This window comes from Rattus norvegicus, chromosome 9 (assembly GCF_036323735.1).
Source record: "Rattus norvegicus strain BN/NHsdMcwi chromosome 9, GRCr8, whole genome shotgun sequence".
In the NCBI taxonomy this organism is placed as follows: Eukaryota; Metazoa; Chordata; class Mammalia; order Rodentia; family Muridae; genus Rattus; species Rattus norvegicus.
Genome location: NC_086027.1, coordinates 3,754,696 through 3,770,925, shown reverse-complemented (window position 1 = coordinate 3,770,925; position 16,230 = coordinate 3,754,696). Strand labels below are relative to the sequence as shown.

General features: G+C 44.5%; 1 protein-coding gene across 18 annotated transcripts in view; it reads left to right on the top strand.

The window, feature by feature from the left end:
* The window catches only part of Tbc1d5 (TBC1 domain family, member 5), a 516,940-nt gene that overhangs the window by 486,046 nt on the left and 14,664 nt on the right, over positions 1–16,230 (top strand). For all 18 annotated transcript variants that reach the window (XR_010054624.1, XR_005488952.2, XM_063267576.1 and 15 more), the window contains 2 exons: positions 12,667–12,746; positions 14,005–14,148. Coding sequence is in view for 16 of the 18 variants with exons in the window: in XM_063267576.1 (XP_063123646.1) it covers positions 12,667–12,746; positions 14,005–14,148 (224 nt within the window). In the remaining 2 variants the exon portion in view is untranslated. The remainder of the gene's footprint in view (positions 1–12,666; positions 12,747–14,004; positions 14,149–16,230) is intronic.

The following is a 16,230-nucleotide window of genomic DNA, read 5'->3' as shown; positions in this document are numbered from 1 at the left end:
ATCCTTCAGTCCTTCTTAGAAGGGGGAACAAAAATACTCATAGGAGGAGATATGGAGACAAAGTTTGGAGCAGAGACTGAAGGAATGGCTAATCAGTGCCTGCCTCACCTGGGGATCCAACCCATATATATATACAGCCACCAAAACTAGACAATATTGATGAAGCCAAGAAGTGCATGCTGACAGGAGCCTGATATACCTCTCTCCTGAGAGGCTCAGCCAGAGCATGACAGATACAGAGGCAGATGCTAGCAGCAAATCATTGAACTGAGAATTAGGTCCCTGTTGGAGGAATTAGAGAAATGATTGAAAGAGCTGAAGGGGCTTGCAACCCCATAAGAACAACAATGCCAAGCAACCAGAGCTCCCAGGGAATAAACCACTACCCAAGGACTATACATGGACAGATCCATGGCTCCAGCCCCAGAGGATGGCCTTGTTGGGCACCAATGGGAGGAGAAGCCCTTGATCCTGCCAAGGCTAGACCCCCAATGTAGGGGAATGTCAGGGTGAGGAGGTGGGAAAGGGGGGGTGGCTGGGGAAGGGGAACACCCTCATAGAAAAAGGGGAGTGGAATGGGATAGGGAGCTTATGGATGGGAATCTGGGAAAGGGAATAACATTTCAAATGTAAATAAAAAATATCCAATTAAAAGAAAAAAAACAGCAAAGAAGGCAAGGATGGAGCCAGTTCCCCCTGAGGAGCTTCCCCATGAGCGCCACCTATCCACTGCTCCAACACTTCACTGGCCAGAGTGGTGCCACATGTCCAGTTGCTGCTGCAAGGACAGTGTCACCCCGCATGTACTGGTGAGAAGGAAGACCCCCAGTGACTGCTGCTGCATCCGCAGACCTGATAGTCATGGCAGGGATTGGGATTGAGGACCTTTACTCCTGGGGCTCTTACCAAGGAACAGTTCTAGGGAAGTGACCCTTGGGATGCAAAACATCGATCTCACTCAGACCTGTCATGAAAAACAAAACATTTTCACCTACTCACCTTCTCTACCTGTCCCTGGCCCTGCATCCTTGTCACTTTGGAGGTGATGGCTCGCTCCTGGAAGGCTTATACAGCAAAGCAGCATCCAAAAGAAGATGATTTGAAAGTTATGATTCACAAGATTTTGTAGCAGTGTAGCCCGCGTGGGTTTGTAAGATCCATGTAGACACTGTCATATCAGCAGAGTAAGTGTATGTGCCTAAGTTCAGGTGTGCAGAAATCTTGTAAAGCTCCTTTCCTACTAAAGGTAGTTTAAGGACTTAAATGTATCTATGGCAGGATCAGGCATGGTTAGTAATTGGATGGGAATGCCAAGGTTTAAACTTGTCAGTTGAATGCCACTAACTCTGTACAGGTCACCTGTTAGTCTCGTTTCAGTAAATGCACAGTTAACTCCTCTGCTTTGTCTCTTCTCCCTTCCTGGGGAGTCCTGGGAAAGGGTTCATCTGAACCCCCATCTGAATGAGCACTCAGATCAAGAAACTCCGTCCCTGTACATTTCTGGGTCTCTACCCTCACTAGATCACGACACTGCTGTGTAGTAGCATTAGAATGCTGTGTAGCATTCTACAGTCTTCAGTCTTTGTTACAGTTGACCACTGGCCTCTCCATGACTTTTGGGGTAGAAGCCAGGTAACATGGCCATAGCCTTTGCCTTTACAGCAAACTGTAAAAGGCAGAGGTCCAGAAAGAGCAGCACCTCTGCTGTGGCTTCTGCAGATAATTTTCTGCTAGCCCTTGCACTGCGGATTTGGCCTCTAGGGGCCACCTTTACTGGGCTGAAAGGCTGCTCAAAAAGAAAAGACAGTGTGTTATCTGAGAGGAAGTTATTAGTCAGGATTCTCTAGAGCCACAGAATATATGGAATGTCTTTCTATATTGAGGGAATTTATTATGATGACTTACAATCTGTAGTCCTACTCCAAAACAATGGTCATCTATGAATGGGAAGTCCAAGAATCTATTTGCTCAGTCCCACGAGGCTAGTTGTTTGAGCTGGTCTTCTGCAGAAGTCGATTCCACAAATGTGCTGGCAAGTCAGTGCAGCAGATGAAGAAAAGCGACTCTTCCTTCTTCCAAAGTCCTATGTCATCTCCAGCAGAAGTGTGGCCCAGATTAAAGGTGTGCACCACCATAGATCTAGGAATGTTTTGTCCCAGACTGACCTTGAACTGAGAGATCTCCTTGCTTTAGTCTCCTGGGATTAAAGGTGTGTACTACCTTGCCTGGGCCTAAACTTTCCCTAGCCACTATGCCTCAAGATCTCCATGCCAAGACCCAGGTCAGAAACTTGTGTCTTCCAGGTGAGCCCTCCACTTCTAGATTGCAGTTCATTCCAGATATAGTCAAGTTGACAACCAGGAATAGCCATTACAAGAAGGAACCTGAATTGAGAAAACGCCAGTGTAAGATCAGACTGTAGGCCTGGGTTCTCAGACAGGAGCCTAGCATAACTGTCCTCTGAGAGGACACCAGCAGCTGACTAAAACAGACCCATAGCCAAATCTTAGAAGCTCTAGAGCCAAGCTCTAGAGGTCTTATATAAGTTGGGGGAAGGATTGGGGAACTCAGAGGAGATAGGGACTACAAAAGACCTACAGAGTCAACTAACCTGGCCTCTTGGGGACTCGCAGAAACTGAACCATCAACCAAAGAGCACACAAGGACTGGACTAGAGCCCCCACACACATACCCTGAGCATGTGTAGCAGATGTGCAGTGTGGTCTTCCTTCGGGCCCCCAACAACTAGAGCAGGGGCTGCACCTGACTCTGTTGCCTGCCTGTGGATCCTGTTCCCCTGACTAGGCTGCCTTCTCTGGCCTCAGTGGGTGATATGCCTAGTCCTGAGGATTCGAGGTGTCAGGATGGGTGGGTTGGTACCCAAGGGAGTGAGGGAGTACCTGCACCTCCTCAGAGGTGAAGGGGGAGGGCTTGGGTTGGGGGGCTGGAGGAAGAGGGGGTTGTGATCGGAATGTAACATAAATAAATAAGATCATGGGAAGATCAGGCTGTAGGGCATTTTCTAAATCAGAGAGGCCACTGTAGGTGGTACCACCCCTGGGTTCTATTAAAAAGATAAATAAAAGAAAGTAAGCTAATAAGCAGCACTCCTCCATGGCCTCTGCGTGGGCTTCCACCTCCCGGTTCCTGCCCTGTTTGAGTTCCTGTCCTGATTCTGTGATAAGGGGGATGGAAATGAGCACTTTCTTCCCAGGCTGGTTTCAGCACAGCAGTAAAAACCCTGAGATTGGTATAGACGTAGACACTGAGTAAACAAGAGGGATATGTTCTGGTGGCTTTCATGACCCAGCATGGAATCTAATGCAAATAGAGTCTGGGACAACCTTGTTGAATGAATAAGAATGCAATGTTTTATTTATTTTGCTTTAATATTTGTTTCAGTTATTTGTTTGGGAACTGCATATAAATGTGTTGATTATATTCACCCTCTCTTCCACCTCCCACTACTCTTCCCAGATCCATCCTCTTTCCCTTCCCACCCAACATTGTGTCCTGTTGTTGTTGTTGTTGTTGTTGTTGTTGTTGTTGTTGTTGTTTTCAAGAAGGTTTCTCTGTGTAGCTCTGATGACCAGGGCCTCCAACTCAGAGATTTGCCTGCCCCTGCCTCCCAAGTGCTAAGAATAAAGGAATGTGTCACCATGGGGCACATTCAATACATATGTTTCCTTTAGAGATGTTAACTCTGGGCTCATTCTCTGCACCTTGACCAACTGTGGGCTCAGTACTAATCATTTACTCCAAATAGAAGCTTCTCGGATGAGGGTTGAGATGATGGTGCTTATATCTATAGATAAAGGATAAATTATCAGGGGTCAGTTTAGTATTGTGTTTGTTTAATGAATCATAGTATTAGGTTCTCCCCTAGGGCCTAGGACCTGTCTAGATATAGAATCATAGACCAGTAATGGTGTCAGATACGGGTTTCATCTGGTAGAGCAGTTCTCAAGTTGAGTCGGAAAGTAGTTAGTTATTCTTGTGATGTTTGCCATTATTACAGCAGTAGACATGTCTTTTCAGGCAAGTCACTGTAGTTTGCAGCCTCTGGTGTCATCCTATTATAGAGCAAACTTATTTTTAACTCTTTTTTTATGTGTGCATGTGTAAATATATGGAAGGTTCTATGGTAGTAAGTAGGTTTCTGCATTACATTTTCAGAAGGTCTTTAGTGTAATTTTCCTTCTCTGTATTTCCTCCTCTACCCTGCCCTCTGTTCCCCCACATCACTTCAGTGCTTCCTGTTGCAATAATCTCTTTTAATGCTTTATATCTCTGTATTTTATCTTCCCTCCTTTAAAAGTCCCTCCTGATGGCCACTTGGCAATTTCACCACCTTATTGGTGTTCCACATGAACACAATTTCTGAGGAATCACAACCAACATCAACAAATGAGAAAGCATGACACATGTGTCTTTCTGTGTCTGGGGTAACTCACACAAGATGCTTTCCAACTTAATCCATTTATTAGCGGATTTCAGTTCCATTTGGGGGTTTTTATTCTTTTTGACTTATTTATATTTCTCTCATACAATACATTCCAACCACAGGTCCCCCTCAGCTCTTCCCAGTTCACCACAACCTCCCCTTCATCCAGGACCCACAATCCCCAATCTACACCTAGAAAAGAGCAGGTTTCCAAGAACATCAGTCAAACATGGGACAATAAAATACAGTAAGACCAGACACAAACCCTCACATCAAGGCTGGGTGAGTCAACCCAGTAAGAGGAACAGAGTCCCAAGAGTAGGTAAAGATGTCAGACACCCCCACTCCCACTTTCAGGAGTCTCCCCCAGACATCAAGCCAACAACCATAACATATACGCAGAATACCTAAAAGAGACTCATGCATACTGCTTCACTCTGTGTGAGCCCCCGTGAACCCAGCTTAGTTGATTCCACAGGTCTTGCCCTCCTGGTATACTTAATCCCTCTGGCTCCTACAAGTCCTCCTCCCCCACTTTCTCAGGGTTCCCCTACCTCCAAACTGGGCTCGCTCTCCTCCTAACTGGCTGTGAGTCTCTGCATCTCCCATCATCTGCTGGAAGCAGCATCTCTGATGATGTATGAGCATAGCAGAACATCATTAACAAGCATTTGACCGTGTGTGTGAGAGTGTGTGTGTGAGTGTGTGTGTGTGTGTGTGAGTGGTGTGTTTGTGTGTGTGAGTGTGTGTGTATGTGTGTGTGTGTGTAAGTTTGTGTGTGTGAGTGTGTGTGTATTTGTGTATGTGTGTGAGTGTGTGTGTATGTGAGTGGTGTGTTTGTGTGTGTGTGTGAGTGTGTTTGTGTGTATGTGTGTGTGTAAGTTTGTGTGTGAGTGTGTGTGTATTTGTGTATGTGTGTGAGTGTGTGTGTATGTGAGTGGTGTGTTTGTGTGTGTGTGAGTGTGTTTGTGTGTATGTGTGTGTGTAAGTTTGTGTGTGTGAGTGTGTGTGTATTTGTGTATGTGTGTGAGTGTGTGTATGTGAGTGGTGTGTTCGTGTGTGTAAGTGTGTGTGTGTGAGTGTGTGTGTATGTGTGTGTTTGTGTGTGAGAGTGTGTGTGTGAGTGTGTGAGTATGTGTGTATGTGAGTGTGTGTGAGTGTGTGAGTGTGTGTGTATGTGAGTGTGTGTGAGTGTGTGTGTAAGTTTGTGTGTGTGTATTTGTGTATGTGTGTGAGTGTGTGTGTATGTGAGTGGTGTGTTTGTGTGTGTAAGTGTGTGTGTGTGTGAGTGTGTGTGTATGTGAGTGTGAGTGTGTGAGTGTATGTGAGTGTGTGTGTAAGTTTGTGTGTGTATGTGAGTGTGTATGAGTGTATGTGAGTGTGTGTGTAAGTTTGTGTGTGTATGTGAGTGTGTATGAGTGTATGTGAGTGTGTGTGTGTAAGTTTGTGTGTGTGAGTGTGTGTGTGAGTGTGTGTATGTGTGTGTTTGTGTATGTGTGTGAGTGTGTGTGTATGTGAGTGGTGTGTTTGTGTGTGTAAGTGTGTGTGTTTGTGTGTGTGAGTGTGTGTATGTGTGTGTTTGTGTATGTGTGTGAGTGTGTGAGTGTGTGTGTGTATGTGAATGGTGTGTTTGTGTGTGTAAGTGTGTGTGAGTGTGTGTGTGAGTGTGTGTATGTGTGTGTTTGTGTATGTGTGGGAGTGTGTAGGAGTGTGTGTGAGTGTGTGTTTGTGTATGTGTGTGTGAGTGTGTGAGTGTGTGTATGTGTGTGTTTGTGTATGTGTGTGAGTGTATGTGTATGTGAGTGTGTGTGTAAGTGTGTGTTTGTGTGTGTGTTTGTGTGTGTATGTGTGAGTGTGTGTGTTTGTTTGTGTGTATGTGTGTGTTTGTGTATGTGTGTGTGTATGTGTGTGTTTGTGTATGTGTGTGTGTGTTTGTGTGAGTGTGTGTGTGTGAGTATGTGTGAGTGTGTGTGTGTGTGTGTTGTTGTTGTTGTTGTTGTTTGTTTTTTCTTTTTTTTTCTTTATTTGGCTGGTTGATTGGTTGGGTGGGTGGGGTTTTGGATGTTTTGTTTCTGTTTTTGCCAGCTGTGTTTGGTTCTACCTAGGTCTCTAGGCTATCCAGCCTTTGCTTCTATCCTAGGTCCCTAGACTATCCAGCCTTTTCTTCTATCCTAGGTCTCTAGGCTATCTAGCCTTTGGTTCTATCCTAGGTCTCTAGGCTATCTAGCCTTTGGTTCCTGGCTATCCAAGCAGTGTCAGACATGGATTCTCTCTCACGTTGTGGCTTCAATTTGGCTGGCCACTCCTATAAATTCTGTGCCACCATTACCCCAGCAGATCTTGCAGGCAGGACAGGTTGTACGTTGAATGTTTTATGTCTGGGTTGATGTCCTAGTCCCTGCACTGGAAGCCTCGCCTGGTTACAGAAGAGGGCTGGTTCAGATTCTGTATCCACCACTTACTAGAAGGCTTTGCAAGGGTCACCCTCATAGATTCCAGGGGGTTTCCAGATCCCCTGAAATGCCCCCAATTCCAGTAGTCGCTCCCAGTACTCTCTCCCACTATCTGTTCCCCTATATGATCTTTCCTGTTCTCATCTCCACCTGTCCCCAGTCCACCCATGAAATCTGTTCTATTTCCCCTTACCTGGAAGACCCATATGTCCCTGTTGAGTGCTCTTTGTTACTCAGCCTCTCCGGGTCTATGAACTGTAGCATGGCTGTCCTTTCCCTGACAGCTAATATACCATGTTTGGCTTTCATAGTCTGGGTTACCTCACTTAGGATGATGCTTTCTAAGGACCATGTTATTGATTCCAAAGGGACTGCAGATTTACATTCCCACTAGCAATAGAGGAGGGTTTTCTTTGCTCTATATCCTTACCTGTGTGAGCCATCACTGCATTTTCATCTTAGCCGTTATGACAGGTATAGGATGGAGTCAAAGTCACTTTGATTAGCATTTCCTGATGGCTATAGATTGATTAGCATCCCCTGATGGCTATAGACATTGACCATTTCTTTAAACATTTCTCAGCGTTTGAGATTCCTCTGCTGAGAATTCTCTGTTTAACTCTGTAACACATTTTTTTTAAATGGGGCTATTTATTTTCTTGAGTTCTTTATATATTTTGGATATTAACCCTCTGACAGATGTGGAGTTGGTGAAGACCTTTTCCCATTTGTGGACTGCCATTTTGTCCTATGGAGAGTGTTCTTTATCAGATATGGAGTTGGTGTAATAGCTGAATAATATCCATATGTAAACAGACCACATTTTCAATATCTGTCAACTGATGTTTGCCATTTCTGACTATTGTGAATAGAGCAGCCATGAACATGGATACGTAGGAATCTCTAGAGTAGAATGCAAAGCCCTTGGGTATATACTGAAGAGTGGCAAAGCTGGACCCTATGGTCCATCCGTTTCTAGCTTACTGAGAACTTCCATACTGATTCTCACAGTGGCTGCACCCGTCTGCACTCCAACCCCAGTTGCTCTTTCTCCTTTTTTTTAACCTTAACTATTCTGACTGAGATAAGAAAAATCTCAAATGGTTTTAATTTGCATTTCCTTGATGGCTAAGGAGATTAAACATGTTTTAAAATGTTTCTCAGACCTTTGTATTTAAGCTTTTGAGACTCTCTTCCTTATCTCCATGAAATTGGGGTGTTTGTTTTCTTTATATTTAGTTGGTTTTTTTTATAGTTACTTATATTCTAGATTCTAACCCTCTGCCACATGTATAACTGGTAAAGATTTTTTTTTTTTTTGCCATGCTATGGGCTGCCTGTTCAAGTGATGGTTCAGTTTCTATACAGAAACTTTTTCGTTTTCTGAGACCCAATTTATCAGTTGTTGGCTTTAAGGCCTGCACTGTTGGGTCCTGTTCAAAAAGTCCTTTCCTGTGCCAATGAGTTCAAGCTTATTCCATACTTCTCCTTGCAATTCGTGCATCAGGTCTTAGGCTAAAGCCCGATCCATTGGAATCAAGTTTTGCCTTGGGCTGAAAGACAAGGACCAAGTTCCATTCTTCTTTATGTATCTGCACAGTTTGATCAGTACCATTTACTGAAGATACTGTCTTTTCTCCAATGTGTGTTTCTGGCCTTTTTATCAAAACTCTGATAGCTGTAAGAGTATGGGATTATATGTTCTACTCCTCTATTCTGTCCCACTCATCAGTGTGTCTGTTTGTATCAGTGCCATGCTGTGTTATGATAGTGCTGTGGCACGACTTGCAATCTGCATGGTGGCAGCGTCCACAATTGTCATGGCGAGCTTGGATCTTTTATATGTCCTTGTCAAATTTAAGACTATTTGTTCAATTTCTGTGATGAACTGCATTAGAATTTTGGTGGAGATTGCCTTGAGTCTGTAGATTGCTTTAGGGAAGGTAGCCGTTTTCACAGTATCCCACCAGTTCACAAACATGGGAGGCAAACTCTTCCAGTATCCTCTGGTTTCTTTCTTCATTACCCAGAGTTTTCATTCATTTCCTTGGTTACATTTATTCCAAGATTTGTCTTGTTTTGTCTGAAGTTATTACTTATGATACTTTTTCCCTTATTTTCCTCGGTTCATATATCATTTGAATATAGGAAAGCTACTGTTTCTGGGTGTTAGTTTGTATCCTGCTACTTTGCTGAATGTTTCTGCTGGAGTCCTTACTGTATATAGTCACGTCATTTGCAAGTGAAGATACTCTGACTACTTTCCTAGTTGTACCCCTGTATCTCCCTTCACTTTCCTGATTAGCTGTTCCTGATTCCTGATCAGTGACTGTTGAAGAAGAGTAGAGAGAATGGATATCCTTGTCTTGTTCCTAAATGTTAGTGGAGTTTCTCTCCATGTCAAGTGGAGCTATAGGCTACAGGCTTCCTGTTTATAGCCTTCATTGTGTTGAGGTATATCTCCAGTACCCAGCTCTCCGGGACTTTCATCATGAATGGATATATGACAGAAGCCTTGACTACTTTTAAAGTCTCTTTTGTCCAATACTACTAGAATACACCTGCTTGCTTTTTGGTTCCATTTGCTTGGAATACTTTTTTTTTAATCCCTTTTTACCCTAAGGTGGTGTAGGTATAGGTCATGAGGCCAGTTTCTTGGAGGGTTGAAATCATTAAGTTATTTTTAATGTGTATATTTTTCTTTTTTGCTTTTTGTGATTTTCAGTTAGACCTCTTTTGTAATAGTTTACTTATTTTAATTTCACGTTTGAGTCTTTTGTTTGTATGTATGTCTCTACACTACATGTGTGTGCATGGTGCACACAGAGAGCAGAAGAGGATGCCCAACCCCTTGCAGTGGAGTTACAGAGGGTTGTGAGCAACCATGTACATGCTAAGAATTGAATCCAGGTCCTCTAAATGCCAGCCAGTGCTTTTTAGACTAAGTCATCTCTCTGTCCCCAACTAGACCTCTCTTAATTTAGTGTAGCAGAATTAATTGTTCCTTGTTTGTGTTTAACCTTCTCTTTGATATAGACATCTATTGCAGTACGTTGTATAGAGGTAACTTAGTAGTCATAAATACCTTACATCTGCTTTTATCAGATAAAATTTCCTTTCCCCTTCTCTTGTGGCTGATTGATAGTTTTAGTAGGCATAATATTCTGTGATTGCATCTGTGGTGTTTCATAATTTGTAAAAGTTCAGTCCATTCTCTTCTGGTTTCCAATGTCCTCGATGAAAAAATCTACTGATTCTGATAGACCTGCCCTTGTATATGAGTTGCTCTTTCTCTCTTGCTGCTTTCAAGATACTTTGTTTGTTTTGTACCTTAGTGGTTGTAGCTATTACGTGACACAGGGAATTTCTGGCCCTGTGTGTTTGGTTTTCTGTCTTTGGATCTTGACAGACCTGTCTTCACTATCAGGGAAGCTTTCTTTTGCTCTTGTTGATGAGGGCCTTTCTCCTTCTGCTATAGCTGTTATCTTGAGTTTGACTTTCGTCCATAAAGCCCCGAGCTGTGGGCATGTGTTCTTTGTTGTCTGCTGCTCCTGTCGGTTTCTGCCTTGCTTCGTTGTGGCTGTCTTTTACTGAGCGAGCCACATCCTCCACCTTCGGGAGCTGATAGTCTTGTTCACTTGATCCAGCCTATTGATGAGGCTTCTGACTTGTGTTTATTTGTTTGACTTTTTGATTCCTGGATTTTTCAAGTTTTTTTTTTCATTTTGGCTTTTCTTCAAAGAGAATATTTCTTCATTATATTCTATTTTGGCAGACCGAATTAATCTTATTAATTCATTCACATGATTATATTTTTGTGGTCTCATTCTAGCATTCATTCACATTTGCTTTGAGTTCTTCTTTCATGTTTATTATTACTATTCCAAAGCCATTGTCTTGTGCTAATTACTTGTCTCAGGATATTACTTGATGGAGACTTGTTTTGGTTTTTCATGTCTGTATTTATGCTAGGCATCTGGAGTTAAGTCATCAGTATTCTTTCGTGATATGGAAATCTTACCCTTATTTGTTGAGTGTGTGTTTGACTCTCATTTCCTGTTGCCCCAATTTGTCAGGTTGACTAGCTCTGTGGGCTTAGTGTTCACTCTTTGGACAAAGCAGCATTGGTGTTGGATGGAGCATTAGGCGTATTCTGATCTTAGCTTGAGCTACGTTGTGTTTCTAAACCCTGGCAGAAACCTGCTGTAAATCCAAAAGATTCTCATAGCCGTCTTCAGGAGTCAGGGGAGTACTGGGAACTTCCCTCAGGCACAGGGTGCTAGTGGAGTTGGCAATGCAAGGCTAGAGTCCCTACCTGAAGAGAAGAGACGAGGAAGTGGTAGAAGACACACGAGACACGTGTTCTAGCGGATAATGGGTGAAGAGAGTTTCAGGTACACAGCTAGTGAATTTCCTGGGGAAGAGTGTCCCTCAGATCTTGAGGATGGGCAGGGTTGGTGTGAATCTATTGTCTAGCTAGAGGAAGAGCAGAGTGGGCAGCAGGGGAGGGCGGAGTCGGCATGGTATGGGCTCAATTAGTGAAGGAAGTCTACATTTCCTGCCCGAAGATGGAAACGTGAGGGTGATGCCCAGGGGTGGATGGGGTTAGTGATACGAGTTGGGCTTTCCTACCTGAAAGGGAGATGTTAGAAAGCTTCAGAAGGCAGACACAGGACATGTGTTACTAGAGCGGAGCATGAGGGCATGTGGAATACTGTTGTGGCTCTAGTTCCTCTCCTTTCACAGCGTCAATCTTCAGGTTACAAAGATGAGTGGAATTATGGCTTGGTTCTAGGGTGTGTCTACAGAAGGGGCCATGTGTGGACACAGGGATGGGTGAAGCAGACATAGAGTGGGGCAGGGTGGGTGGTGGGAGTCTGTACTCTAGGAGTAAGCTGAAGGGCTTTTGGTGGGGATAGATAGAGGTAGTAGTGTGTGTTGGGTCTCTACCTGAAAAGGGGGTGACAGAAAGGCAGGCACACGTGGACCATGTGTCCCCCAGGCAGGTCCCAAGGGAAGAATGTGATGTTGAAGGAGTTTTCCTAAGCTGTGAGAGTCATAGAGAATTATGGACTCTGAAAGTATTTGGAGTGAGCCTCACAAGAGGCAACCTGTCTGTGTTCTGTGTAGAATGGGCTTCAGTCATGCTTTGCTACCCCACCAGTACTCCTGTGCATCCTACTGCAGTATGTCAGCAGGTTGCTGAGTGTCAGCACTGGTCAGGACTGGTTTGACCTTGGAAAGACTGTGGGTCCTGAGTTCTAAAGAATATTCTCCTTTAAAGACACTGGGTTAAGCAAGCTGACTCCATAGCCATTTATAGCCAAGGCCTCAATGCTCTGAGCTTGTCCTCTTGCTCTTCTTATTCTACTATGCTTTAATTTTACAAAGCCCCAGCGATGTGTTCATTTTAGATATGCAGGAGAGCCTTGTCTCTGAAAGGAAACAGGCTAGGCTCCACTGAAGAAAGCTCAAGGAAGGACACTTCCTCCTGAAGTGGGACAAGGCTCCAGACTCGCAGCCACACCATAGGTCAGTGAGGTCCCCATTGCCTGACTGGAGTTGAACACCACCTCCTTCTCAGCACACCCAGGAAGTGTAAGAAGTGAGACTGCACGCAGGATGTGCTTTCTAGGCACATTGCTTCTTCCCTGCTGCTGCCTGCAGTCACAGAGCATCCTCAGAGTTCTCTAAAGTTGTCAGATAGCGGCATGTAAATTGTACACAGTGCATTTGTTATAAAAAAAATTATCATTTTTCTGTTTTCAGTAAATATTCAAGATGTGGTATTACAAGAGAATTTGGAAAAAGAAGATCAAATTCTGGTGTCCTTGGCAGGATTAAAACAGGTAGGTGCACTACTCTGACACTGCTTCGTGTGTCACAGGCCAGCACCCATTGCCAGCTCTGGGGAAGGTGATTCCACAGTATTTAAGACACATTCAAGCCATTGTCCTCCCTCACCAATATCACCACAGAGGGCGTTCCTCCTGAAGCGTCACCTTGCACTCCATGCTCCTGGTGATTCTGTCTGAAGTGTCTGTGACACAAGCAGGTTTTCCACTCCCTACATCACATACCCAGACACACTGGTCTCTCCAGACACGCTATTTGCACCTGTCTATAAAGACATGGATATAGGGGCAGCCCAGGTCGTGCTCACTTCTTTCAGGGGCCCTCAGGGACTCCATTTACTGACCCTGGCAGGTCTAGGCAAGATGCAGTATGAGTGAAGAGGAACCTGTGCTGATCTGAACAGCCCGGCTGGCGTGGGACTGCCTCCTGGCTGTGTGACTGAGCACATGCTGCTTCCTACTGAGTAATAGATCCACACAGTGGTACAGGCAGCGGTCTCTGAACTTGGAAGAGCCTGACACTAACACTAAGTCAAATTTTAATCAGCCATTACTAAGTCCATACTTTGAAACAGTTGGATTTACCAATGGTTCATTTCCTAGAGTGAGATGTTAGCACTTACACTACAAAGTCCCCACTTCATCCATGACCTTCCGTGGATGCTTAAAATCACAAATGTGCCCTGCATATACTATTTTTCCTACTGACCTAAACTAAGAATTAGCAACTAGATACAGTGAGGGATTAACCACAGCAACTAAGAATAGCATGACTAGATCAACACAATATATTACGGTCTGTGTATGTTCTCTCTCAAAACCACCTATAGTACTTTCTCCTCTTCTAATGATGCAAAGTAGTTCGGACCTCCCTGATGACATGAGGAGAGGGTGGCGGGTGCTGGGTGCTACGCTTGGCTCCTGTGTAGAAGCACTTTAACATGGCATGGTTGATCTGATGAGCAGGACAGCAGAGGACCAGCATGGGCAGGGTGTGTGAAGGGTTGACTCCCATCCTCGCTCACTGCAGCTGCCTTGGTGCAGATGGCCAGAGACCCCACACTGGCACACAGTAGACCTAGGGCCTGTTCTTTCTAGAACATCAGAGACTGAAGGTCACCAGCACTGCAATTTCCCAGGGAATTGCTGGGAAAGCAGGTCAATGGCAAGTCTGCTTCTCATGTACATGTTATCAAGCATTTAGCTACAAACTTATTTATCTTTTTGTTATCTTTGTCTCCTTTGAAAACAGATCAAAGACATTCTGAAAGGTTCCCTGCGCTTCAACCAGAGCCAGCTGGAGGCTGAAGAGAACGAACAGATTACCATCGCTGATGACCACTACTGCTCCAGTGGCCAGGACCAGGGCACCCAAGGCCCTAGGGCCGCCAAGCAGGTACAGGAGTTTTAATGAGTACTGAGGAGAATGGGCTTTCCTGAGGTTGGCATAAGTTCCTCTAAGTTCTGAATAAGGATAGTCCTATCAAAGAACTTGGGCGTGTCACATAGGAAGTTCAGCTGTGAGTGGACACACCTGAGCCCTGAGTACCCTGGACTGTTGCACAGGCCAAGCACTCCAGAGCTGGAGGTGTTGACAGTGAGACTTGGGTCTGAGAGTTGCACAGTGCCTGCTGCATGAGACTGTGTGCCAGCATCGGTCTGAGCCTCCAGCCACCCTCTGAGATGAGAAGTGAGCTCTCTGAGAGCGATGGGTCAATTGCTTCCAGCTGGTATCTCCAGTCCACTAACACTGGAAGGACTCTGTAATCTTCCTAATGCTGACTGGGGTGGGTTTCTCTTGGTTAGTTCCCTTTGTGCCTAAATTGCTCTCTTACCTTCATGGGGAATAATTCTCATTACATTACTGTCTATCTGATAAGACAGAATCCGCAAATGTCCTCTGTGAGAGGCACAGTACATCTTCTAGAACCTACCATCACATAAGATTGTGTCAGTCACATTTGAGGTTTTCTTTCTGCTTCACTCTGCTTGATTCGTTGGTTTGGGTTTGGGTTGGGTTTGGGTTGGGTTTGGGTTTGGTTTGGTTTGGTTTGGTTTGGTTTGGTTTGGTTTTAAAACTGTTCCTGATTGGTGTCAGCATCCGAGAGTCATTCTACGGGGTGTTCTGACTAGAGGGGTCTTAGGGCTTCTGTGTTGGCTTAGTCCTAGCTGTTTATCAGGAACTGAACAAGACTGGAGTGAAGGGGGCTAGACAGGAGACCCTGTGTCCCCTGCCAGTACAACTGCAGCTCCTCCACACTTCTTACTGTGTAGCACTGGCCAACAGAACACAGTTGTTCATGTCTAGCTCATATTCAACTTTTACATTTTAGTATGTACTTATGGGTAACATATATGTGAAGATTGAAAGAAACCTTCCAGGGGTCCTCTCCTACTGTGGGGTTCCAAGGGTGGCAGGCACCTTTGCCCACTGAGCCCTCACAATGACTTCCTGCAACCTGAACTTTAAAATTGAACTGGTTTTGTTTGGTTTCCTGAGTCAGGACCTTCCTATATGGCCTACAAAACCTCAGATGCTCCTGCCTCAGCCTCCGAAGTGTGGGGATCATAGGTGTGGTTATACTATGAGGACTGGTGTTCCAGGGACATCTCTTAAAAAGTCAAAGTTCATCCTTAAAAATGAATCTTGGCAAAATCTCAGTGTGGAAATGTTTTGTTTTCTAATTTTAAGGGGTTTCCTCCAGATGCAGAACTCTAGCCAACTTGTAAAGTGTATGAGTGCCTTTTTACCGACATACATGCAACATTAGCATTTTTATTTGATAAGTTTCTCCAGATTTCCCTTCCCTGTGTAAACATTGTTGCACATAGACTCACCAACTACTTTTAGTTGGAACTTTTAAAATTAATATGAATTTTTAGTTGACTATAAAAATAGCACATAAAGGGGCTGGAGAGATGGCTCAGTGGTTAAGAGCACAGACTGCTCTTCCAGAGGTCCTGAGTTCAAATCCCAGCAACCACATGGTGGCTCACAACCACCTGTAATGAGATCTGATACCCTCTACTGGTGTTATCTAAAGACAGCTACAGTGTACTTATATATAATAAGTCTTTAAAAAAAATAGCACATAAAAACTTCTTTGAGGGACACTAACCATTTGCTGGACTTACACTGCCCCAGGGATAGTTCTGTGGCTTTCCACGGTTGTAAGAACATGTAGAGCCAGGTGCGTTGGCCTCTCGGTAAGTGCAGAGCCAGTAACCACTGCAACGATGCTACTGAATGCTCCTTATGGGAAGGAGCTAGGCTGAGCATATGGGAGGAGTGAGTGACTTCAGGGCAGACAAGTGCCCTCGTCCACCTCAGAACCCCCAACAAGCAGGTGTCCTGTCAGCGGGCACGTGATCCCAAATAGGTGCTCTTTATTTTTTAGTTGAACTCTGAAGTTCAGTGCTAGGCTTTCCACGACACAGCTTGGCCCAAGGTGACCAAATGAACTTGGTGAACTTGCAA